The sequence below is a fragment of the Coregonus clupeaformis genome, chromosome 20 (assembly GCF_020615455.1).
Source record: "Coregonus clupeaformis isolate EN_2021a chromosome 20, ASM2061545v1, whole genome shotgun sequence".
Taxonomy (NCBI): Eukaryota; Metazoa; Chordata; class Actinopteri; order Salmoniformes; family Salmonidae; genus Coregonus; species Coregonus clupeaformis.
This window is the reverse complement of record NC_059211.1, coordinates 32,354,401-32,379,100: the sequence shown is the minus strand read 5'-3', so window position 1 is coordinate 32,379,100 and position 24,700 is coordinate 32,354,401. Positions and strand designations below refer to the sequence as shown.

The window sequence follows — 24,700 nt, the reverse complement described above, 5'->3', positions numbered from 1 at the left end:
GATCTTTCTATCATATGTGTCCTTTATGCTACATATACCTGAAGTTGAGATGATATACAGATCAGATCATGTGCAGCAACTTGCTCAGACAGGAAGACTCGTGAGTCAGCTGAGCTCAAAGCCTCTACACAATCCCTGGATTTGATTGAAGGTAACAATAACTAGGCAACTGTATACTACATATATATCTCAAATTAAGTGAAGTCAATTTGAATCATATGCTAGCTAGCTAGTTAAACTGTTGAGCTGTAGTAGCTAGCAGCTCGATGTAGTTGTGGTTCTAGTACTAGTTATAAAAGCACACGTGTGTGAGCCCAAAGATTTGTGTCAGTACTATCAGAAGTGACTGGGAGCCAAACCCAAGACCCCTGTTTCTGTCAGTCCAACACCTAGTTAGCAATTCAATTCAAAGAGGCTTTATTGGTATGGGAAACGTGTTTACATTGCCAAAGCGAGTGAAATAAACAATAAACAAAAGTGAGAAGACACAAAACAACATCAACAAAAAACGATTAGAGTTTAACAGTAATTATAAACTGGGTGGTTCGAGCCCTGAATGCTGATTGGTTGAAAGCCGTGGTATATCAGACCGTATACCACAGTATGACAAATATTTTTGTACTGTTCTAATTATGTTGGTAAGCAGTTTATAATAGCAATAAGGCACCTCTGGGGTGTGTGGTATATGGCCAATATACCACGGCTAAGGGCTGTATCCAGACATTCCGCCTGTATTCCGAATGTATGCACTCACTAACTGTAAGTCGCTCTGGATAAGAGCGTCTGCTAAAATGACTAAAAAAATTGCGTCTTGCCTAAGAGCAGCCCTTAGCCATGGTATATTGGCCATATACCGCACACCATCGTGCCTTATTGCTTAAATATTGCACATATTGACCAATAGGTGTTTATCAATTATTATTTTTTACGTTTTATTGAAATGTTTAATAAGATAATGGGTTTATGGCGTATTTGAGGGCTTTTATTATGAAGGCTGAAACCGGAAGTTAATTTGTTATTGTTCCGGCAGTAAAGTGTTTCCACTAGTTATCACAGTCACAAAGTCAAAATTGCCTATCTTAAATATTTATGAAAACAAAAATTTGCTTTTTGGTCTTAATTTAAGGCATAAGGTTAGCAGTGTGGTTAAGGTTAGGGTTAGATTTAAAATCAGATTTTAAGAAGATACATTGTAAAAATAGGCGGGGTTTATGACTTTGTGGCGTTGGTAACTAGTGACGACCGCAGCAAAGCATAGGTGGAATGTGTATAATCCGATCGAGATCCATTCGGAATATTCGGACAGATCAATATTATACTTTGATCGCTATATATCGCAACCTAAAAAAAACCTACCAGTTAAAAATGTCTGCCATGAAAAAATACTTCTGGGACTCGGAGGAGACTGAATATATGTTAAAAGTTTTAAGGGAGCTGGACATAGCGAAGCACTTGGACGGTCGGAAGGTTCGAAACCTGAAGTTGTTCAAGGTAGCAGAGAAGAGAATGAAACAGGCCGGGTATCACAGATCAATTGACCAGATAAGGCACCGATGGAAAGTTCTCAAGACATCGTATTATAGCTGGAATAACAACCAGCAAACAGTGAAACTTACTCGTTTCCCACAATATGCAACCACGATGCAATCAATAATGGATGAATCTGAAACATGGAACCGCTCGCATGACACCAACCGCGGCCCTGTTCGTATTCGGAATAGGCCTAAGCCTACAGTGCATGAGGAAGAGACTGAAGATTCCGAAGAAGAAGTAGTAACTGCTGCTCAGTCGTTGCATGATAATTCTACTGTGGATGTCATTGTAGGCAATGCGCTCATTTGATTTCTTACCATTGCCCAGACGTCAAGCCCATGATTATGTTGTCTGTGCCCTGGCACTGTATTCCCTATACAGTGCACTACTTTTGACCAGAACCCTAAGGGAAAGGGGATACCTAGTCAGTTGCACAACAGAATGCATTCAACCGAAATGTGTCCTCTGCTTTTAACCCAACCCCTCTGAATCAGAGAGGTGCTGGGGCTGCCTTAATCGACGTCATCGGCACCCGGGGAGCAGTTGTTGTAGGGGTTAACTGCCTTGGCAGATTTTTCCACCTTGCCGCTCAGGCATTCGAACAAGAAACCTTACTGTCCCAACACTCTAACTGCTAGGCTACCTGCCGCCCCACTATGAGCCCATGTCAAAAGTAGTACACTTTATAGGGTGCCATTTGAGACGCAAGTGATGATGTCATTATAATCATTGGTGCCCCTGTTATGGTTCATAAAACTAGTGATTTATCTTTGCCCCCCATGCAGATCAAGACAGACCCAGACCCAGAGACGCCTCCTGAGATGGACTCCAACCTGAGAATCGGCTTCATCGGGGCAGGCAACATGGCCTACGGGATAGCCAAGGGAGTCCTGCAGTCTGGTAGGTCAACAGGGAGAATATAGTGTGTGTGTGTGTCTTCATCAGGGCATGTAACATGGCCTACGGGATAGCCAAGGGAGTCCTGTAGTCTGGTCAGTGAGCCAACAGTCAGAAGAATCTAGTGTGTGATCTAGTGTGTGTGTGTCAGGGTTGGGGTCAATTCGAATTGAAGTCGGTCAATTCAGGAAGTGATTTGAATATAAAATCCCAAACTGAAAAAACGTCTTGCATAAATAGCTTCTCCTTTTCAGTTGATTGAGAAGTCATTGAAAGTAGATGCCCTTTTTTGCAAATATTGAATTGGAATTTCAGTTTACTTCCTGAATTGACTACCTTCAATTAGAATTGCCTGCCTTCAATTCGAATTGACCCCAACCCTGGGGTGTGTGTGTGTGTGACTCTTGACTTGCCTAAAAAAACTTGCAGAATGTTTAATTGCAGGAGATGTCCCTCCCACCAACGTTAAAGTGAGCGCACCCTCCACAAGGAACTTTGGTCGCTTTCAGGTACACATTCCTCTTCTTTCCACACCCACTTATTTTCTCCACCCCCGTCAGTCGATATCATCACTGTATTTACATTGATGAATCGATTGCTCTACAAATTTGTGTGTGTGTTATGCACAGTGCACAGAGCTACCATTCACCTCTGTTTTCATTTTATTTCAGGAGTTGGGGGTGGCTGTCACCCACTCCAATGCAGAGCTGGTCAGTAGCTGTGACATGGTGTTTGTGGCGGTCAAACCACACCTCGTTGCAACCGTTCTCAGTGAGATTACAGACCACGTCACCCGGAAACACATCATTGTCTCCGTGGCAGCAGGTGTAACCTTGGCAACGCTTCAGGGGGTGAGTCCTGAGGAGAGGGTTGGGTTTTTAAACTATTGCTTAGTAACCTGAGTAACTTGAGTTGCTTGATTGGTTGATCAGATATCTGATAGACATGCCTGTAGTATATCTGGCGATTTTTTTCTTTGCAGACAAACAAAAGGCAAGAACATTTCGAGCAATAAAGCAAAATACCATAATTGTATAATTTTGTGTTTCGTTCTCTGTCACATGCCCTTCCTCCTTCCCTCCATCCATCCTAACACCGCTGTTCCTCTCGCTCTCCCTCTCTCATGTCTTCCCCCCCTCTCCTCCAGCTCCTGCCATTTGATGCGGTGGTTTTGAGACTGATGCCCAACCTTCCCTGTCTGGTCCAGCAAGGGGCACTGTTGTTCTCGCGGGGGACGCGGGCTCGGCAGGAGGACGGGGATCTGCTCCGCTCGCTGCTTCAGCATTGTGGCCTGGTGGAGGAGGGGCCCGAGGCCTGGATAGATATCCACACTGGGCTCAGCGGCAGTGGGGTGGCCTTTGTGAGTGGGAGGGGAGGGATGGCCTAATCCAAGGGTATTCAACTCTTACCCTACAGGTTCCGGAGCCTGCTGGTTTTCTGTTCTACCTGATAATTAATTGCACACACCTGGTGTCCTAGGTCTAAGTCAGTCCCTGATTGGAGGGCAACAATGAAAAAATGCAGTGGAACTGGCTTCGATGTCCAGAGTTTAGTTTGAAGGGCCTAATCTATTGAATTTCCACTCATTGTAAGTCGCTATGGATAAGAGTGTCTGCTAAATGACTAAAATGTAAATGTAAAATGGATGGAGGGAAGGTAGGAATAGAGGGGTGGGAGAGGGATGGAGGTAAAGAAAGGAAGAAGGGATAGAGGGATGGAGAAGACAAGACTGAAAGGGGTAACGTTCTGGTCATAACAGAGTCCTTGGCCCTGCAGGTGTATCTGTTTGCAGAGGCGCTGGCTGAGGGAGCAGTGAAGATGGGCATGCCCAGTGCTCTGGCCCATAGCATCGCTGCTCAGACTGTATTGGTGAGTTTCTGGTTTCATAAAGCAGCCCTCATTTGTATTATATTAGCACAGGTACTTCTGTGTCTCTGTTCATGTATAATGTTCCTTTCTTTTCCAGGGGGCAGGCCAGTTGTTGAGGGACTCAGGGAAGCATCCAGCCCAACTGCGTTCGGAGGTGTGTACACCAGGAGGCACGACTATCTTTGGGCTTCATGCCATGGAGCAGGGGGGTGTGAGGGCCGCCACCATGACTGCTGTGGAGACTGCTACTGAGAGGGCCAGGGAGCTGGGCAGGAAGTCGGCGCCCACGGCCACAGAAAATAGGAAGTGAGGTCGTTTTGGCCCATAGTAACTGATTCAAGAAATTAGGATGTTTTGGTTGCTCTCTGCTCAATGCCCACAGCAACCACTTCAGTCTTCAACTTTAATGTTACTGTTGGAGCCTAATCTAACTACAAATCTGACTGCAGGAATTGTTCAAGGGCACAAAGAAGAATACAGCAAGAAGAGTCAAATCAGCGCTAATCCAGTTATCTTCATAATTGATCAATGTTCATTTGAATTATTAAAGGGAATTCATTGGTATTTTCCATTTTTGTTATTAAAATAATGTTATACCTATCTGCCCTAAACTGATGCCTATGAACAAGATAGGAAGCAAGGGCACTGGAGGACTGGAAGTTGTGACTGAGTTTTGAAAACCTGCTGTACTATCATTAAGGGTTGGGGTAAATACCATTTCTATTCAGTCAATAGAAATATAATTGACCCAAACCTTCATTCATTGGTTGTGATCAGGAGGACTGTGATGAGTTGAAGAGGGTTGAAGATGGGAGATATGTTACGTTTAGGGACTCGACCCATGGTTCCTAATCAATCAAAATGTATCCCTGTATGAATGTCAGGATGCCAAGATGACAAACAAGGAAATATCTGTATGGTGCTAAGCAGAGAGAAAATCTATAGTATAAACCAAAATACATGTTACTAAAAACAAGGATTTACTAGGAACCATAGATGTCTTTTGTTTGATTAAATATTTTAAATGTGTGCTGAAGGATTAAATGAGTTATACCTTAACTAAGTTTAAAATTTAGGTACTGGACATTCGCACTATCTTAATTCAGAGGGTCCTTAATTCAGGGAGCCTGCACATAGTATGATATTGCAAATTACTTAAAATGTATTTGAGTGATACAGTACTTTAATGGACTAAAAGTTTGTTTCCATGCTACTAAAGTGTAGCCTATCAAGTTAAATATGTTACATACAATACACCTTCCTTAGTTTTTCTGCATTTGTTATTTATTTAATTTGAAGACTATCCGAATAATTTTTTATTCCAGACAAATATTGAACAAAAAAATCTGTGTGAAAGTCTGAAATCAAGTTGCAAACAGTGACCCCTGCTGGCTGAAGAAATTACGTTTTATTAATCAGTTCCTTATTCTGTCATGAGCAAGCGGAGTGCGTGTTGAATTGGAGTATACCAATCCTGGAGAAAAACTGATTGGACAAATGATGAATAAAAGCTCAATTATGACACACCGTTCCAGACTTTCATAATATTATAATCCTAAAATAATATTTTCAGTAGGATAATTTGTAAATCAACCGTGCAACAACCCGGCGTTTAAAAGAACAGGGCCCTTTCCCGTGGCCCCCCCCCACACCTTCGGTGGACGCCTATTCTATTTTCCCACTCTTCCTCCTTTCTGTTCTAGGCTCCTAGCTGAACAAGCACACGAGGAACACCGGACCCGTTAACCACCGAAATACAGAATAGTAAGTAACTGACCGCTCGCTTTTCCAGCCGGGGAATGAACATGGTAGTCGCTAGTCAAATTGTTTGGTGTGAGGGAGAGCTAATGTGAACAGTTAACGTTAAGAAGAGAGAAATGTCCGACAACAATGACAGCCCAAGCCGGGGCCGACCGGCTAAATATGAATATCAACAGAAGCTGAGATATTCAGGAAAAATAAAGAGAATTCATTGCTAATGGATCTAGACGGTTGGCTAAAATGTTTTAGTTTACAAAGGCTTCAATTTGGCAGTGGCACCACCTACCTCGATGTCTTGAGAGTGACGGAAGATGTCTCAACGACAGAGCGAGCCGGTGACGTTAAATTGTTACATTATAACATGGCCATCAAAGGAATAACACCGCTGTTGATAATGTGTTTCTTATCACTGTCTCAAATGACAACCTCAAAATTATGCCTCTGACCCCTTGTTATATGCTCTTAAGAATTGGAGAAGCGGGTAGCCTATTACATTAGTCCTTCTTTGTCATACGTCTAGTAAAATGTGGCTTTGGTTATTGATTATTAATTGAATGACACAAAAATATAAACGTTTTGGTTGCAATGACGCAGTCTTAAAATAGTCCCCCACCCCCACGGCCCCAATCCGAATGTGCCACGAAGAACCCAAGGCACGTTTAGCCAATTATTGACGCTGTCACACTTTGTATGTAGGCCTACTGTACACTCCTATGTTGTAGCCTTTTCCCCAAAGGTGTTGATTTTCCGGTAGGTCAGGAATGCAGTATTATAATTGTTTGTTTGTTTGTTCATGGCTCGCGGCTGAATGAATGAAAAGAACGTGTTGCGCATTCTAATCACGAAAGTTGTTTGGTCTCACACTCTCGCCAAGGAAGGTGAGTTACATATATATTTTTATATCTAGGCCAACTATAGGGTGTTTTACACACCTATCATGCAGGAAATCATTTTCTTAACAGCCAACTATCAAGATGTGAATAATTCTAACAATCAAAATAATCTCAAATATATATTTTAATAGGATTTAAAGCACATGGCTCAGCAATAGTAGCCTACAGCCAAGTTGTTTTTATTAGTAGTACTAAAAAACGATTGGGGGAAAAAACACATCTAGATGGGTATAAGGAAATGTATTTCCTGTTTCACAATGTTATGCTATGGTATGAATCATCAATTATGCATGATTTGCTTGCCATCAAAACCACAGCTTCATCCTGGACTGCTAATGACTCAGAAGTCTTTGCTGTGGCAGGTTATGTTGTGTAATCTACTGTATAGAATCTAGAATTCTATTTCTATGATGTATACACAGAACATACAGGATTCGTCCCAAATTGCACCCTATTCCCTTTATAGTACACTACTTTTGACCAGAGCCCTAAAGGACTATAAACGGAATAGCGTGCCACTTGGGACGCTCAACATTGAGGTTGGTCCTACCTGCATTAGTTCTGATTGAGCATTCCAGGACTGTTACTGTTATCACGACACGCCATTCATTCAACAACGCCCCTCAGTAACTTTGCTGAGTGATCATATTTTATTTAATGCCCTTTTAAGGTTATGGAGCAACTTTTTCAGTTTGCATGCAGAATATGCATACTTTGATATACACTACAGTTCAAAAGTTTGGGGTCACTTACAAATGTCCTTGTTTTTGAAAGAAAAGTAAACATTTTTGTCCATTAAAATAAAAAGCCATATCTCAGACTGCCCATCTTCATCTTATCTTTTTATTGGCCAGTCTGAGATATGGCTTTTTCTTTGCAACTCTGCCTAGAAAGTCAGCATCCCGGAGTCGCCTCTTCACTGTTGACGTTGAGACTGGTGTTTTGCGGGTACTATTTAATGAAGCTGCCAGTTGAGGACCTGTGAGGCGTCTGTTTCTCAAACTAGACACTAATGTATTTGTCCTCTTGCTCAGTTGTGCACCGGGGCCTCCCACTCCTCTTTCCATTCTGGTTAGAGCCAATTTGCGCTGTTCTGTGAAGGGAGTAGTACACAGCATTGTACGAGATCTTCAGTTTCTTGGCAATTTCTCGCATGGAATAGCCTTCATTTCTCAGAACAAGAATAGACTGACGAGTTTCAGAAGAAAGTTATTTGTTTCTAGCCATTTTGAGCCTGTAATCGAACCCACAATTGCTGATGCTCCAGATACTCAACTAGTCCCAAGAAGGCCAGTTTTATTGCTTATTTAATCAGCACAACAGTTTTCAGCTGTGCTAACATAATTGCAAAAGGGTTTTCTAATGATCAATTAGCCTTTTAAAATGATAAAACTTGGATTAGCAAACACAATGTGCCATTGGAACACAGGCCTGATGGTTGCTGATAATGGACCTCTGTAAGCCTATGTAGATATTCCATTAAAAATCAGCCGTTTCCAGCTACAATAGCCATTTACAACATTAACAATGTCTACACTGTATTTCTGATCAATTCAATGTTATTTTAATGGACTAAAAAATTGTAAGTGACCCCAAACTTTTGAACGGTAGTAAATGCTGTCATTATTGGCATTTGCTTATGATTGTCCTTGTGATTGTCTTGAATACGTTTTCATTAGCGTAGTTCTTTAGTTGGCCATGATGGCATCTATTGGTTGCCATATAAAGACTATATAAGTGGACCTGAATAGAGGCCGTTTGTCCAGAGACATCTACTATGGGCTACCGTCCGAAGTATGAGAATCCCAAGAACTCCAGAATATAACATTGGACATGAGGGGTTGTGTTCAGAAGGCATGAAATATGAGTAAAACTTGTGAAATGGAGGCACTAGCCTATACTACTTGGTGAACACTGAAGATGTTTTCTCCTGTTTGTGCTCTTCGAACACAACCGGTGAAGTGGACATCATCCATCGTTCAGTTCATCATTCATCCGCCGTTGGTCTGCTGGATCTGGCTCTTTGTCCGTTCTTTTCCTTTCTCTTCCTTTCCTGCATGCCTCAATGCATTCTGGGATTGATCCATTGAATTCTCTTAGCTCAGTTTAACGTACAAAGTAAAAATGGCAGAGTCCAATGGATCAATTTCTCTCTCTTTAAACTTCTCTCCTCTGTGTAACTAACCCTCTAGCCTGTCCCTATCACTCTGTCTCTCTCTTTCTCTGCTTCGGATCAAAGATGATGCCTCAGCGGAACCCCCCGTGTTCAGCAATGGATCAGTCTGATCCTGATCTCCCTCCCAGCCGCTGCCAGGTGGACTGTACCAATGAGGTGGCAGTAGAGGGGGGCCAGAGGAATGGGGGTGGTGTCGCTTTGTCCTCCCCAGAGAGCAGCAGCGTGAACGGAGACGGCAACCGGAAGCGTAGTGGTAAGAGCCGTCGCCGTCGGAAACGCTCCACTCAACCTGACAACCGCCCAGCATCCGTTGCCGTGGAGATGCATCCGCCTCCACCACCTGGCCAGGGGGACGGTAGCCATGCCCCTGTCCCTGACACCCCCAGCACGGTCCTGCTCGGCATGCGGTCTGAGTGTGGATCTGTGTGGTTTGACCGCAGTGTGTATGAGCAGGCTGAGAGTCTGTATCACTGCTGGTTGACACGCTCTGCCAACTGGGCGAAGACACGGCCCAGCAGCTCACCCTCGCCCCCTGCCCTGGCTGCTGACAACCACCCCACCTCCCCTCCACCCTCACCCCCTGCCCCGAGCCACCCCACCACCCTTCCAGCCATAGTAGCTGAAGAGCATTGGGTTGTTGCAGAGCCCCTGCAGCCAGCAGCCTCAGACTTCCTGGCCCTGCCCGCCAACAGCGCCGCCACACCAGACGAGGGTTACCTGTCCCTGGCCCATACCCCGCCGGCGGCCTCTCCACTGACCTTGGCCCAGGCCCCTGGTCAGCTGGTGAACGGGCTGCCCCGTCTCCCCATGGAGCTGCTGAGGGGCGTGTGGCTGGAGAAGCATCTCTACGACCGGGCCGAGGCCGCCTTCTACCAGAGCCTCTGCGGCAACAACCGCTCTCCCAACAGCAACAACCTGGTTGGTGGAGCCTCCACCTCACGTACCAACCCTAACGCTCCCTCAACCTCCAGGGGTAGTGGAGACCACCCACAGAGTCTTATGGAAGAGGAGGAAGTGTTAGAAGAAGCAGCCATGGTCTCACAGGGGAAGGACGAAGTCTTCCACTCTCTGCGCACCATTCAGGAGGAGGAGGAACCTGCTTACATCACAGAGGAGGAAGGTGTGGCCATGTACTTCCTGCATCCAGACAGTGAGAGGGTGTGGCTAGACCGGGGAGGCTACGAGGATGCAGAGAGACGTTTCTACGGTTATCACCAGAATGTACCTGTGGAGTCAACAGTAGCCAACAGAGAGGAGAGGGCTCTTGGGGAAGAAGATACTGCGGCGTCAGCAACGTCATCGCCAGCATCACCGGTCACATGCAACGGCCCTCTGAGGGAGAAGTATGACCCATCCCAGGAGTCTGGACCTCCACAAAAAAAACCAGCTTCATTTGACTCTTTCTCCTTTTCATTACCGTTTTCTTTCTTGAATTGGTTCATTTGTTTTATTTCTTTACTTGTTTTCTGTGTTTTTGTTTGCTCATTTGTCTGTTTTTTATTTGCTTTACCCTTTTCATTTGTGTTTTCTTGCATGATTATTTATTTTACTCAATGTTGGTGGTCTTCAAAGATTTGTCCCAGGGGCGCAACTTTGGTTTTAGAAGGGGGGGGGGGACATAACCTGGCGGGGTCCTCCCTCAGAATGTTTTGGACATTCTAATGCTCATTTCATGCATTTCTACACAATCTAATACGACCCTTTTGGGGTCATTTTGTGGTCACTTTTATTATAAATAAGAATAGAATATGTTTCTAAACACTTCTACATGAATAAATTGTGAATAATGATGAGTGAGAAAGTTATAGAAACACATATCATACCCCCCCCCAAAAAATGCTAACCTCCCCTGTTATTGTAATGGTGAGAGGTTAGCCTGTCTTGGGGGTATGATATTTGTGCATCTAACTTTCTCACACGTCATTATTCACGATTCATTCAGGATTATACGTAATCATGGTAGCATCCACATTAATGTAGAAGTGCTTAAAAACATTATGTTCTTATTTACAATAAAAGTGACTCCAAAATGACACAATACATTATTTACAATTTCATTTCTATTGGGCACAAAATCATCTGAAACACAACCAAAACAAACAGCAAATGCATCCAACACATTTTGTAGAGTCACAAGCTTCATGTAGTCATTGAGTGCTATGAATGTGGGACCAAATACATAACTTTTTACAACTTTCTAATACACATAAGTGAAATTGTCCCAATACTTTTGCTCCCCTAAAATGGGTGGGGGGTGGGAGACTATGTACAAAAAGTGTTGTAATTTCTAAACAGTTCCCCCGATATGGATGAAAATACCCTCAAATAAAAGCTGACAGTCTGCACTTTAAGTTGGTAGTCATTGTTTGATTTCAAATCCAAAACTTTGGAGTATAGAGGCAAAATAAGAAAAAATGCTTCACTGTCCCAATAATTACGGAGGGCACTGTAATTCATACCATATGCCTAAAAGTACTGTAGAGCTCCTTTTGTCGTACAGTATTCCATATAAGGCATCCAGACCTTATTAAAGTTGCACAGTATACCCTTAATCTTGTAATAAATCAAATGTAGTGATACATAATCTCATTTCTGCCATCCATTGTGACATTGTGGGAGGATAACCAACCTTCCAATTAATGGCAATGCATTTCTAAGCCACTATAAATGCTAGGTTACATTTTCTTCTGGTAAGTCTCCATTATCAACGTTTCCAAGCAAACAAAAACAGGGAGAAGGGTGGTCTTAAACTGCAGTAATTTATGTCTGAGATTACATTGCATTCAGAAAGTATTCAAACCCCTTGGTTTTTTTACCACATTTTGTTACATTGCAGCCTTATTCTAAAATGGATTACATTGATTTGTTCATCAATCTACACACAATACCCCATAATGACAAAGCAAAAACAGCTTTTTAGAAATGTTTGCAAATGTATTAAATAAAAACGGAAATATGACATTTACATAAGTATTCAGACCCTTTACTCAGCACCGTTTGGCAGCGATTACAGCCTCGAGTCTTCTTGGGTATGACGCTACAAGCGTGGCACACCTGTATTTGGGGCGTTTCTCCCATTCTTCTCTGCAGATCCTCTCATGCTCTTGTCAGGTTGGATGGGGAGCGTCACTGCACAGCTATTTTCAGGTCTCTCTAGAGATGTTCGATTGGGTTCAAGTCCGGGCTCTGGCTGGGCCACTCAAGGACATTTAGAGAATTGTCCCAAAGCCACTCCTGCGTTGTCTTGGCTGTGCGCTTAGGGTCATTGTCCTGTTGGAAGGTGAACCTTCGCCCCAGTTTGAGATCCTGAGCGCTCTGGAGCAGGATTTCATCAAGGATCTCTCTGTACTTTGCTCCGTTCATCTTTCCCTCGATCCTGACTAGTCTCCCAGTACCTGCCGCTGAAAAACATCCTCACAGCATGATGCTACCACCACCATGCTTCACCGTAGGGATGGTGACATGACGCTTGGCATTCAGGCCAAAGAGTTCAATCTTGGTTTCATCAGACCAGAGAATCTTTCACATGATCTGAAAGTCTTTAGGTGCCTTTTGGCAAACTCCAAGCGGGCTGTCGTGCCTTTGTGGAGTGGCTTCTGTCTGGCCACTACCATAAATGCCTGATTGGTGGAGTGCTGCAGAGATGGTTGTCTTTCTGGAAAGTTCTCCCATCTCCACAGAGGAACTCTGAAGCTCTGTCAGAGTGACCATCGGGTTCTTGGTCACCTCCTTGACCAAGGCCTTTCTCCCCCGATTGCTCAGTTTGGCCGGGCGGCCAGCTCTAGGAACAGTCTTGGTGGATCCAAAGTTCTTCCATTTAAGAATGATGTAGGCCACTGTGTTCTTGGGGCCCTTCAATGCCGCAGAACGTTTTTGGTACCCTTCCCCAGATCTGTGCCTTGACACAATCCTGTCTCGGAGCTCTACGGACAATTCCTTCGACCTCATGGCTTGGTTTTTGCTCTGACATTCACTGTCAACTGTGGGACCTTATATAGACAGGTGTGCCTTTCCAAATCATGTCAAATTAATTGAATTTACCACAGGTGGACTCTAATTAAGTTGTAGAAACAGCTCAAGGATGATCAATTGAAACAGGATGCACCTGAGCTCAATTTCGAGTCTCATAGCAAAGTGTCTGAATACTTATGTAAATAAGGTAATTCAGTGTTTTTTATATTTGCCAACATTTCTAAACCTGTTTTCGCTTTGTCATTATGGGGTATTGTGTATAGCTAGATAAAAATAAAAATCCATTTTAGAGTAAGGCTGTAATGTAACAAAGTGGAAAAAGTAAAGGTGTCTGAATACTTTCCGAATACGCTGTATGTGAACATGACTGGGCATTTTAAACGTATCTGTATCAATTCATCAGTAGTGTCTTCCTCACATTTTTGTTTTACATGTTTTGTCATCGGGAAAACATTTTACATTTTAGTAGACGCTCTTATCCAGAGCGACTTACAGGAGCAATTAGGGTTAAGTGCCTTGCTCAAGGGCACATCGACAGATTTTTCACCTAGTCGGCTCGGTGATTAGAACAAGCGACCTTTCGGTTACTGGCACAACGCTCTTAACCACTAAGCTACCTGCCACCCTCTATCAACCCTTAATACAGTTTTGTAAATCAACTTTAGAGGTGTGTCAGACTACCTTATAATAGTTTCAATCTTTGAAGCTTCAGGCTTGTCCAGTGTTTGCTGCACAGAGAGAATAGTGTTGTATCTGCAAAAGTTCACCTCAGCGCCGTCATAGACAGATCTTCCCGGTCTGCCTGACCCTGATGAGACCCCTGTCTCCATCTGATCCTGCTCAGATGAGGCATGACAAAGAATTACCTTGGTGTACATTTATACATTATATTATCCAAGAATAGAATAAATGGTTCAATAATTGAAATGACCATTATTCACAGATCCCAGACTGTAGCCTACCCATCAACTCAAGATGGAACTTTGTATCCATTCACTGATTGTTGAAATATTATACTGCAAAATTCACCTGAGCTCCGTAGACTGGTCTTCCATGCCTGTCTGACCCTGCTGTGACACCTGTCACCATCTGATCCTGCTAAGACATGATGAGCATAGTGTTGTGTACTGACTGTGCATCATGACCGTGAAGCCTGTAGAGCTGTGTATACAGTGTCAGTGTGACAAGTAGGGAATTAGCTAGGGAAACTGGCAGATCAATAACGTTATTGCTATACTGACTGGGATTGGGGCAAAGATAATACCTAACATTAGCCAACTTTTGGCTAGCTCTAATGATATATCAACAGGTGAAAATGAGCCAAGTTAATTTACTTCTGTTGAAACAGGACAAAACTTAGGCTACAAAACATTTCCATACACACAACAGCTTTTAGATACTGCAGTGTGACCTGACAGATGACTAGAGCTGAACTGGCTGTGGTAGCTACTAGCTAGATAACGTTAGTTCATTCACTCCAGACAGAACTTCAGTCAAGATGGGATGAAACATTAGCTAATGTTACGTGTTAGTTACATTACCAGCTCAGCACTGGGAATAAATACTATTTTTTTGTTCAGTCTAATAGCAGTTACCTTGCCAGCTATATCAATCAAATAAAGAGTAGCCAGTTTCTGCTCTGCTTGCTTTTACAACTCGGAGAAAAAGCACAACAGCTGCCTCTGTTCGCACGCTCTGTGGTGTCTGCACAGTCCTAAATCCATCCGTCTGAAACCACCAAACAGCCTACCTGACCGCTCTGAGGCATCCACATGGTCCTAAAGCGCACCGATACCGCTTTTTGTATCACAATGCAATGCTAAAACTGGGGGGGACAAATATGCAATTTCAGAATGTGGGGGGGGTTTATGTCACTGAATTCACTGAATTACTAAATGTTGGATCCCTCTCTTCTGTCACTCATCTGCCTCCTCTCCTTCTCTGTAGCATCATGAGTGCAGCAGTAGACTACCTAGCCCAGGAGAAGATCTGGTTTGATAAACCTCGCTACGATGAGGCAGAGAGACATTTCTACGAACGCATGAATGGCACCTCACACCCAGCACAAGTAGGTAGAGTTTCTCTGTGTGTGAATCCTCTCCCCAGTCTGTCATGTGTGTGTGCGCATCAGTGTCTGACCTGGTCCCCTGTACTTTACACTATAGGAGCTGGGAGCCAACAGCATCCTGCAGGACATAGCCCGGGCCAGAGAAAACATCCAGAAGTCCCTAGCAGGAGTGAGTGTAATATAATGCACATCTGAGCCTTCATACACCCCATCTCTCACATTATCTGCTTTAAAGCTGCACTGAAAGTAAGATCATCACCTTTTTAATGTAGATCATCTTTTGTAGTGTGTTATATGGTCAAAGACCCCCCCCACACACACACACACACACACACACACACACATGGCCAAACGTATGTGGACACCTGCTAGTCGAACATCTCATTCCAAAATCATGGGCATTAATATGGAATTGGTCCCTGTCGTAGAAATATTTGACTCAAAAGTAGTCAACTCCAAAATATCTCTTAAACTGGAGCTTGTGAATCCAAAAATTAGACTTTTATTATCTAATAACAAAAGCCGAGCAGTTCCATGGAACGACTGTCTCTCTTTGGCTTAGCGCTCCCTTTTATACACACACAAATGCACAAACATGCTTACATAGTAGGGGTGTAACGATTCGTTTTAACAACGATTCGATTTGTATCACGATTCGTGGTTGTCGATACGATTCAAGGACGATATTGGTTCATTTAGAACGATACGATCCGAAACGATTCATTGACTTGAAATCGATTCAGTAACCTTTTAGCCAAAAATTCAACCAGTGTGACTGAAATAAATACCTGGATACTGGACAGTGCAGGTGAAGTTTCCTAGATTCCTGTTTCTTGTAAGGACCGCAATGGTGGCTTGATAATTTCTCGCTCGTCGGCTTCTCCTCTGTTGTCCGCCATGCTTTATTTTGTTGTCTTGGCGCCTTTGCGCTGCTGCTGGCGCGATGACGTCACGGATAGGCAGACTGAATCGAGTAATGTTTAAAGCCTTTATCATTAAAAGTGCTAAGAAAAAACATCCATATAAAGTCTGACGTGCTTAAATCCAATGGGTTATTTCCTAGTATCGATACAATCGATTTATTACATTTTAAAACGATGTTAGATCGATATATGTTGTCCAAAAGGCCAACTCGCCGAGCACAGATCGATGCAGTTGGATCATAGGAATATAAATCGATATATCGATGTAGTAGATGGATCGTTACACCCCTATTACATAGCATATACAGTTACTCCCCTTATGGCAAATTCCTAACTTATTTTAGTTCTGCACCACCCTTCTTTTTCAACGTCCAGCTGTCACACAATGTCCACTCCAAAAGGTCATGAATGCTTTTTTCTATATGAAGCCTCTCATCTTATCATTCTATTGGCTGCGTGGCTCAGGCCCCTTCTTAAAAAAGAACTAATGTAAAGCATACTGTGTCCATAATAAGTATATGGGTTATAGGTTGAGAGCTTTTGTGAAAGAGCACATACATTCATTTAAAACATAGTATATACTACATGGCTATATTCCTTATTTAAGCATGCATCTGGATTATAAAATATCAAACATGTTTATTATATTTTACCTTTGGCATCTCCCTACATTTTCCTTAATGATACATAAAATATTTATATATCCCCTCTTTGCTGCTTTAACAGCCTCCACTCTTCTGGGAAGGCTTTCCACTAGATGTTGGAACATTGCTGCTGGGACTTGCTTCCATTCGACCACCAGAGCATTAGTGAGGTCAGGCACTGATGTTGGGTGATTAGGCCTGGCTCGCAGTCGGCGTTCCAATTCATCCCAAAGGTGTTCGATGGGGTTGAGGTCAAGTTCTTCCACACCCATCTCGACAAACCATTTCTGTATGGATCTCATTTTGTGCGCTGGGGCATTGTCATGCTGAAACAGGAAAGGGCCTTCCCCAAACTGTTGCCACAAAGTTGGAAGCACAGAATCGTCTAGAATGTCATTGTAAGCTGTAGCATTAAGATTTCCCTTCACTAGAACTAAGGGGCCTAGCCCGAACCATGAAAAACAGCCCCAGACCATTATTCCTCCTCCAACAAAGGTTACAGTTGGCACTATGCATTGGGGCAGGTAGCGTTCTCCTGGCATCCGCCAAACCCAGATTCGTCAGTCCGACTGCCAGATGATGAAGCGTGATTCATCACTCCAGAGAAGGTGTTTCCACTGCTCCAGAGTCCAATGGCAGCGAGTTTTACTCCACTCCAGCTGACACTTGGCATTGCACATGGAGATCTTCGGCTTGTGTGCGGCTGCTCGGCCATGGAAACCCATTTCATGAAGCTCCCAACAAACAGTTATTGTGCTGACGTTGCTTCCAGAGGCAGTTTGGAACTCTATAGTGAGTGTTGCAACCGAGGGCCGATGATTTTTACATGCTACATGCTTCAGCATTCGGCGGTCCCGTTCTGTGAGCTTGTGGCCTACCACTTTGCGGCTGAGCCATTGTTGCTCCTAGACGTTACCACTTCACAATAAAAGCACTTACAGTTGACCAAGGCAGCTCTCGCAGGGCAGAAACTGACTTGTTGGAAAGGTGCCGTCCTATGACGGTGCCACGTTGAAAGTCACTTAGCTCTTCAGTAAGGCCATTCTACTGTCAATGTTTGTCTATGGAGATTGCATGGCTGTGTGCTCTATTTTATACACCTGTCACTGAAATAGCCGTGTGTACGTACATACATACAGTACCAGTCAAACGTTTGGACACACCTACTCATTCAAGGGTTTTTCTTTATTTTTACAATTTTCTACATTGTAGAATAATAATAATAATAGTGAAGACATCAAAACTATGGAATCATGTAGTAACCAAAAAAGTGTTAAACAAATCAAAATATATTTTATATTTCAGATTCTTCAAATAGCCACCCTTTGCCTTGATGACAGCTTTGCACACTCTTGGCATTCTCTCAACCAGCTTCACCTGGAATGCTTTTCCAACAGTCTTGAAGGAGTTCCCACATATGTAGTCCCGTGTAGCTCAGTTGGTAGAGCATGGCGCTTGCAACGCCAGGGTTGTGGGTTCGTTTCCCACGGGGGGCCAGTATGGGAATTTTTTTTATAATAATAATGTATGCACTCACTAACTGTAAGTCGCTCTGGATAAGAGTGTCTGCTAAAATGACTAAAATGTAAAATGCTGAGCACTTGTTGGCTGCTTTTCCTTCACTCTGCCAACCGACTCATCCAAAACCATCTCAATTGGGTTGAGGTCGGGGGATTGTGGAGGCCAGGTCATCTGATGCAGCACTCCATCACTCTCCTTCTTGGTAAAATAGCCCTTACACAGCCTGGAGGTGTGTTGGGTCATTGTCTTGTTGAAAAACAAATTATAGTCCTACTAAGGCCAAACCAGATGGGATGTCGTATTGCTGCAGAATGCTGTGGTAGCCATGCTGGTTAAGTGTGCCTTGAATTCTAAATAAATCACAGACAGTGTCACCAGCAAAGCACCCCCACACCATAACACCACCACCTCCATGCTTTACGGTGGGAAATACATATGCGGAGATCATCCGTTCACCCACACCGCCTCTCACAAAGACACGGCGGTTGGAACCAAAAATCTCAAATTTGGACTCCAGACCAAAGGACAAATTTCCACCGGTCTAATGTCCATTGCTCATGTTTCTTGGCCCAAGCACGTCTCTTCTTCTTATTGGTGTCTTTTAGTAGTGGTTTATTTGCAGTATTTCGACCATGAAGGCCTGATTTCACACAGTCCCCTCTGAACAGTTGATGTTGAGATGTCTGTTACTTGAACTCTGTGAAGCATTTATTTGGGCTGCAATTTCTGAGGCTGGTAAAGCTAATGAACTTATCCTCTGCAGCAGAGGTAACTCTGGGTCTTCCATTCCTGTGGCGGTCCTCATGAGAGCCAGTTTCATTATAGCGCTTGATGGTTTTTGCGACTGCACTTGAAGAAACTTTCAAAGTTCTTAATGTTCCGTATTGACTGACCTTCATGTCTTAAAGTAATGATGGACTGTCGTTTCTCTTTGCTTATTTCAGCTGTTTTTGCCATAATATGGACTTGGTCTTTTACCAAATAGGGCTATCTTCTGTATACCCCCCCTACCTTGTCACAACACAACTGATTGGCTCAAACGCATTAAGAAGGAAATAAATTCCACGGTTGAGCTAACGTGTGCTAATGTGATTAGCATGACTGTTTTAAGTAACAGCAAACTTTCCAGGACATAGACATGTCTTATATGGGCAGAAAGCTTACATTCTTGTTATTCTAACTGCACTGTCCAATTTACAGTAGCTATTACAGTGAAAATATACCATGCTATTGTTTGAGGAGAGTGCACAACAACAAAACTTATCACAGCAACTGGTTTGATACATTCACCTCTGAAGGTAAATAATGTACTTACATTCAGTAATCTTGCTCTGATTTGTCTTCCTAAGGGTCCCAGAGATAAGATGTAGCATAGTTTTGTTTGATCAAATCCATTATTATATTCAAATGTAGGAACTGGGTTCTATAGTTTGAACCCCTGGTGTCTCTGGCTCCACACCCACCCCGCCCGGCCATCTAGATGTGTGAAAGTTAGTGTATAAGCTAATGATCCATCATGTAGGACATTCCTGGGAGTGTGTAAACTTACATTTTGTATTACTGTATCATTTTTGTATATTCTCTATAGTTATGTACTTGAAAATGTATCAATTGACCAATTCGGCACATTTGGGCAGACTTGATACAACATAGTCCAGTATTGCAATGCTTCACTGGATCAATCTGAAACTTTGCACACACACTGCTGCCAACACACACTGCTGCCATCTAGAGGCCAAAATCTAAATTATGCCTAAACTGCAATAATATATTTATTTTATTTATTTATTTTTAGTCATTTAGCAGACGCTCTTATCCAGAGCGACTTACAGGAGCAATTAGGGTTAAGTGCCTTGCTCAAGGGCACATCGACAGATTTTTCACCTAGTCGGCTCGGGGATTAGAACCAGCGACCTTTCGGTTACTGGCACAATATTGTGGCCTTTCTCTTTCATTTCAAAGATGATGGAACCAAAAAAAAAAAAAAAAAACGCATGTTTTTTTGTTTGTATTATCTTTTACCAGATCTAATGTGTTATATTCTCCTACATTAATTTCCCATTCCCACAAACCTCAGTGTTTTCTTTCAAATGGTATCAAGAATATGCATTTCCTTGCTTCAGGTCCTGAGCTACAGGCAGTTAGATTTGGGTATGTCATTTTAGGTGAAAATTGAAAAAAAGGGGTCTTATCCTTAAGAGGTTAACTTTTTTGGTTACTACATGATTCCATATGTGTTATTTCATAGTTTTGATGTCTTAACTAATATTCTACAATGTAGAAAATAGTAAAAATATGGAAAAACCCTGGAATGAGTAGGTGTGTCCAAACTTTTGACTGGTACTGTATAAACAAACCTTTCTGAACTGGCCATATCTGACGACCCAGCTAAGACTGTTTCACAGCAACATTCTGTTTGACTAGCTAGGCGTGTTTATGTTGACCCTGAGCTGCTGACAAGATCCTTGAATACCCTGGGTCATATTCATTAGTGCACGCAATAGAAATCGTTTTGCAACAAAAATGAGAGTTTCTTATTGGACAAGTTCAGGTAATCGTGCCCCATTTCAGTTGGTTTTCTTCCTTTTGGTTTCTAGTGAACACAACCCAGGCTTATCACTTTCACTTAGAGAACAAACGGGTGTGTTTGATTTTCATGCTCTGATTTAGCGAACAGGAAATCCAAAAGTGTGATTTCACGAGCCGTCACAAGTGTCTTTGTCTGTGTTTCATTTCAGCCCTAGCCATTCCTGCTCTAGCCATTCCTGCATGTTTCAGTAGCATATTGTGGCTTGTAACGCTGGTTTAAGCCTCGTGTGTGTGTGTGTGGGTTTGCATGACTGACTAACACTTCATTTGTCTGCCAATTCCCCTGTAGACCAGTCCTGGGTATGCCTCTGCCTGAGCCCTCCTGTAGACCAGTCCTGGGTATGCCTCTGCCTGAGCCCTCCTGTAGACCAGTCCTGTGTATACCTCTGCCTGAGCCCTCTTGTAGACCAGTCCTGGGTATACCTCTGCCTGAGCCCTCCTGTAGACCAGTCCTGTGTATACCTCTGCCTGAGCCCTCCTGTAGACCAGTCCTGTGTATACCTCTGCCTGAGCCCTCTTGTAGACCAGTCCTGGGTATACCTCTGCCTGAGCCCTCCTGTAGACCAGTCCTGGGTATACCTCTGCCTGAGCCCTCCTGTAGACCAGTCCTGTGTATACCTCTGCCTGAGCCCTCTTGTAGACCAGTCCTGGGTATACATCTGCCTGAGCCCTCCTGTAGACCAGTCCTCTGTATACCTCTGCCTGAGCCCTCCTGTAGACCAGTCCTGTGTATACCTCTGCCTGAGCCCTCTTGTAGACCAGTCCTGTGTATACCTCTGCCTGATCCCTCCTGTAGACCAGTCCTATGTATACCTCTGCCTGAGCCCTCCTGTAGCTCTGTTTCCTTTCAACCACTGTCCCCTCAGCACCTTCAACCTAATTCAACTCTTTCCATCCTACCTTCCCTCCTTCCCTCCATCCTACCTTCCCTCCATCCTACCTCCCCTCCTTCCTTCCATCCCTCCCAACCCTACAGCTGAAGAATTCACTGTTACCTAGCAGAGGCTCTGCTCAACCCCAGAACCACTATTCTGTAAGTGTCCCACCCTGTGTGACAGTAGCTAGCTACCCCTTACTGAGAGCAATGTGACACTCACACAAACCCTTTTTCTGGCCACCCACCCTGACCGTCCTTTCACCCCTATCCACCTCATTCTCCTTGTATGATGGGTATGCTTCTCTCTGTCTCTGTCCCTGTCCACCCTCCTCTGAGCTTACTCTCTCTAGGTGCTGCTAAGATGGACGCCTGTGTTTGTGTATTATTATTTATTTTTTGAAGAGTTGTGATTGGTCAGTGTCAGGCTTCTTATATTTGGACACTTCTCTGTAGAATGTTAGAAGAATCGACTGAAAACTCCACTGATCATCACCAAGACCACAGACTAGGGATGGGCAATGTTAATAGGATATCCGAACGGACGTTTTGTATTCTAACACTTCATTTGTCCCAGAAAAATGTAGACCTATGAAAAAGCACAACAAAAAATAGAATGGGAAAAGCTTTGTCTGAATTAATTTGTCGGTGCTTCATTTAATAAAATGATACACTTTAGCTAGAATGTAGTGTACAGCGCATTGAGCTACTGCTGCTTCAGATGTCATGTGGCTTTGACAGTCCATTGTTTATTTAGCCTACAGATCTGAGGATGTACAAAGTGATTGTTTTATTTTCAAGCTCATTTTCTATCTCGTGGCCTATGGGTTGGGTTTTACATGAAAAGGCATTTTACTATCATAGTGCATTTAGCCCTCCGGTCAGCCCTGACAAGGGTATGCTATTTTCCCCACTTCAAATAGCAATTACCCTATAGGCGCGCACCAACGGAGGTTCCACAGGACCTTACACAGATCAATGTGAAACACTCACCAGAACCTTTTTTTAAACAGAATCAGTTCCATGATGGTGAACATCAGCCTAGGCTAACGGCAACAGTGAGAGGTCTGAAAACAGCACACTGTCTGCTTTTGTGGCATTTTGCGTATTTCTAATTGGTCAAGAGTAGTATATATATTTTTTTTAATGTTGACTATCTGGATATCCACATTTTTATTTGTTTATTATTCGAATAGTTAAATCATTTAAAATGCCCATCCTTTCCACACTTTCTTCCTGAGTGGGAGGAGCATTGCATGAGCTGCAATTGTAGCTGTCATTCATTGTCTATTCTCTCTGCCTGTAGCTCTATTTATTTATGAACACAACATGTGACATAACTGTGTTGTTCACCCTATATTGTGTCCTCAATTTAACTGATCATGTTACCTGGGTTTGGCCAGTAGAGGTCGCTGGTGATTCGCTTACAATGACATGCTAACTTTCGTGTGTGTGTGTGTTCAGAGTGCAGCTAATGGGACAGGAGATCAAGGGGAACTCGTCACACAGATCAAGATCCTGGAGCTAGAGAACCACAGTCTGCACCAAGGTATGTGTGTGTGGCGTCTGTGTATCTTACTCAAAGGTGCGTGTGTGCTTCCTTCCATGTGGTCTTACTGACTCTCTTTCCCCTGTGTGCCTTTGTCAGTGGTGGAGGACCTGCGGTCGGCTCTGTCTAAGTTGGAGTGTCGGGTAGCGGTCCTGGAGAAATCCCAGTCGCCAGCTGCAGCCTCCATCCCTGCAGCACCCTGTACAAATGTAAGCCCCTCTCACGCTGGTCCTGTGTGGTGTGATATATTTGTCTTATATTATTGGTCTACTCCTCACCTCCTCAGGGCACATCCGTCCAGCAGAAGAAGACCAGTTCCCCGGTGGAGGATGAAGATGATGATATGGACCTGTTTGGCAGTGATGAAGAGGAGGATGCGGAGGCCGAGCGAATCAAAGAGCAGAGGCTGAAAGAGTATACAGAGAAGAAGGCCAAGAAACCCACCCTCATCGCAAAGTCCTCTATCCTATTAGACGTCAAGCCTGTATGTCACAGTTCCCACCCACTCTTCCTAATGTTCTCTCCATCACTTTACAGTATTTGATAAATATTTATGATGGTATATTTGTAAATTCCAGTGTGTGTTCATGACATTAATATCTGCCTTCCTGTCTCCTGGTTATGTTCTTCCCCCTTCCCTCCCCCTCTCTCTCCACCTTCCCCTCTCTCTGCTCTCGCTCTCTCAGTGGGATGATGAGACAGACATGGCTAAGCTGGAGGAGTGTGTGAGGTCTGTTGTAGCTGACGGTCTGCTGTGGGGTCAGTCTAAGATGGTTCCCGTGGGTTACGGTATCAGGAAGTTACAGATCCAGTGTGTTGTCGAGGACGACAAGGTGGGGACAGACCTGCTAGAGGAGGAGATCACCAAGTTCGAGGACTACGTGAGTACAGACATGATTCATACACACGCACCTTTGACAGTATGCTATACTGCATGTTCTTGTACAGGTTATCTTACCCAAATGAGAGACGGTTGGAGACTGTTGCGTAGTTTATCTTGATGAATGTTCTCTATTCTCTTGTTCTGCAGGTCCAGAGTGTCGACGTAGCAGCTTTCAACAAGATCTGATTCCACCCTCTTCCTCGTCATTGGGCCCATCCCACATGGCACCCTATTCTCTTTATAGTGCATTACTTTGGACCAGAACTCTATAGGCCAGGGTTCTCTGTTTTTTATTTCTACCTGGTAGTTAATTGCACTCACCTGGTGTCCCAGGTCTGAATTATCCCCTGATTAGAAGGAGAGGATGAAAAACAGAGGTGTTTCGGCCCTCCAGGACCGGAATTGAAGAACCCTGCTATAGGCCCTGGTCAAAAGTAGTGCACTATATAGAGAATAATGTGTCATTTGGGACTTGGCCATGTTCCCAGTCCGTCCCCTGCTGCAGTTTGTCACATGGTTAATAATAAAGAGCTTTTGGTGAACTTGAA

The 24,700-nt window shown here is 43.6% G+C and overlaps 2 protein-coding genes across 9 annotated transcripts; both read left to right on the top strand.

The window, feature by feature from the left end:
- The first annotated feature begins 3 nt into the window (after positions 1 to 3).
- Positions 4 to 4,868, top strand: pycr3 (pyrroline-5-carboxylate reductase 3). Of its 4 annotated transcripts, none has more exons than XM_041840222.2 (7): positions 4 to 151; positions 2,319 to 2,433; positions 2,875 to 2,939; positions 3,102 to 3,281; positions 3,578 to 3,790; positions 4,207 to 4,299; positions 4,397 to 4,868. In XM_041840222.2, exons 2-7 carry the CDS (start codon positions 2,355 to 2,357, stop codon positions 4,607 to 4,609), a joined length of 843 nt encoding a protein of 280 aa, XP_041696156.2. In that variant the 5' UTR covers positions 4 to 151; positions 2,319 to 2,354; the 3' UTR covers positions 4,610 to 4,868. The 4 variants fall into 4 exon arrangements, with proteins under 4 accessions (XP_041696156.2, XP_041696155.2, XP_041696154.2 ...); XM_041840221.2 differs by lacking the exon at positions 4 to 151 and adding an exon at positions 1,233 to 1,491; XM_041840220.2 differs by lacking the exon at positions 4 to 151 and adding an exon at positions 1,233 to 1,773.
- A 1,052-nt stretch (positions 4,869 to 5,920) lies between these two features.
- LOC121533888 (elongation factor 1-delta) lies at positions 5,921 to 24,700 on the top strand. 5 transcript variants are annotated; one of them, XM_041840217.2, is made up of 10 exons: positions 5,921 to 6,063; positions 6,881 to 6,938; positions 15,049 to 15,169; positions 15,267 to 15,338; positions 21,823 to 21,879; positions 23,185 to 23,269; positions 23,369 to 23,478; positions 23,556 to 23,753; positions 23,956 to 24,150; positions 24,300 to 24,700. In XM_041840217.2, the coding sequence occupies exons 3-10, from the start codon at positions 15,053 to 15,055 to the stop codon at positions 24,336 to 24,338; spliced, it is 873 nt and encodes a 290-aa protein (XP_041696151.2). In that variant the 5' UTR covers positions 5,921 to 6,063; positions 6,881 to 6,938; positions 15,049 to 15,052; the 3' UTR covers positions 24,339 to 24,700. The 5 variants fall into 5 exon arrangements, with proteins under 5 accessions (XP_041696151.2, XP_041696150.2, XP_041696152.2 ...); XM_041840216.2 differs by lacking the exon at positions 6,881 to 6,938; XM_041840218.2 differs by lacking the exons at positions 5,921 to 6,063; positions 6,881 to 6,938 and adding an exon at positions 6,792 to 6,810.